At 66.2% G+C, this 1,530-nt stretch overlaps 1 protein-coding gene across 4 annotated transcripts in view; it reads right to left on the bottom strand.

The window, feature by feature from the left end:
* SAMD11 (sterile alpha motif domain containing 11) overlaps nucleotides 1-1,530 on the bottom strand; it is an 18,043-nt gene that overhangs the window by 2,701 nt on the left and 13,812 nt on the right. For all 4 annotated transcript variants that reach the window (XM_025045406.1, XM_006903886.3, XM_025045464.1 and 1 more), the window contains exon 8: nucleotides 713-875. In XM_025045406.1, coding sequence (XP_024901174.1) covers nucleotides 713-875 — 163 coding nt within the window. The remainder of the gene's footprint in view (nucleotides 1-712; nucleotides 876-1,530) is intronic.

Below are 1,530 nucleotides of genomic sequence, written 5' to 3'. Positions count from 1 at the left end.
ATTAATCTCGGCGGCGGCGAGGAGGCGCTGACCCGGCGGGCGGCGGCGGCTGCAGCGGTAATTACTGCAGGGCGCGCGGAGGCGGCGCGCAATTAGCTGCGACCCGGGAGGCGGCTGCAGACGCGCCATGGGGCCGGGCAGCGGCGTCGCCGGCGGCAGGCTAGGCGGAGGCGCTGCGCCCCCTCCCGCCCCCAAGCCTTTCTCCAGCTCGGGGTTTCCGTACCTCTCGCTGCTCCCCTTTCTGCCCCGTCTACACCACCCTCTCCACGGACTCCTGTTTGCATCCGGCGCCCTCGCCTACCTGCTGGGGGAGCAGGGAAGCAGAGCTCTCAGCTGTCTCAGGGGTACCTGACCTCACTGGGCCCCCCAGCTGCTCAGTGAAAAGGGAACTGCCCTTAACACCCTTCTCGTGGGGTGGTCACACGCCCCTACACACACATTCTGCCCTGGGAGTCCTCTCCTGAGTCTCTGCCCGGCTTGCAGGCATCAGGTCCCGTCTGCACTGCAGGCCGTGGACTGCGGTGCTAGCACACTCAGCACCCGCTCGGCCGGTTGGCGGCCATGGCGGAGGGCAGTGTGCAGCGTAAAGGTGGCTGGCAAGGTGTAGCGGTGCAGGCTGTGGACCTGACTTGCAGTCTGCTCAGCCCAGCTGTGTACCCCAAAAACAAGCACAGGAAACAGGGGAGCCTTGCAAATACAGGCACCCCAGTACCTCTCAGAGAAGGATGGCGCACCAGCCAGAGTGGTGCCCTCTCGGTGCTGGGCCAGGCCCTGCTTCCGACGCTGACCTGCTGTGGCCGAGGGCAGGTGGACATCCAGGCCACCGGGGCTCCTCACAGCAGCTGTTGCCACCTCCTGCCGGACCCTCAGGAGATCTGGGGGGGAGTTGTTGGCAGCAGCAGTGACCCAGAGGCCAGGCTCCCCTGGGCTCTCACTGCCCCCACCCTGTCGAGCACAGGACGCTGGCCAAGGAAGGGGGGTGGGGCGACCAGGAGCTGGCGGCACATCCTCACCGCTCCTGCTGGCTGGTTGATGGGACAGAAAGATGAGCAGAAGACATGGGGCAGGGGGGGCAGATCCTCACGTGCAGTGAGCTGGGGATGCTGATGGGGTGGGGGGCACCCACCGGTCTTGGGAGGGGCCAGGTAAGCACTGGGGAGGACTATGGGGAGGTTAGTTGGAGGGGGGGAGGACCCGCAGGCCGGGAGACTGTTGACTCCTCACAGTTGCGCGGGCCAGAGCCGGCCTCCAGAAGAGGGGTGTGCAGAGGCCTGAGTGAAGGCGCAGGCCTGCGCCCGGACAGCGCTGTGACCAGAGTCCAGGAGCTGGTGTTCTCGAACCCTGACTAAGGCTGCCCAGGTGACACCCTGCTAGTTGGCACGCGGTGCACACTCCGTGAGTCTGACGCACCGGAACCCTTCATCCTGCTCAGGGACGGGCCTCGAGTCCCCCCCCTCAGCCCCCCCCCCACTTGCGCAGGCTCCGCCGCCTGTTTATAAATTAATTACCCGAAAAACGGAGGTGGGTCCT

This window comes from Pteropus alecto, unplaced genomic scaffold, assembly GCF_000325575.1.
Source record: "Pteropus alecto unplaced genomic scaffold, ASM32557v1 scaffold700, whole genome shotgun sequence".
NCBI lineage: Eukaryota > Metazoa > Chordata > Mammalia > Chiroptera > Pteropodidae > Pteropus > Pteropus alecto.
The sequence above is the reverse complement of the archived record's forward strand: the minus strand, read 5'-3'. Positions and strand labels throughout refer to the sequence as shown.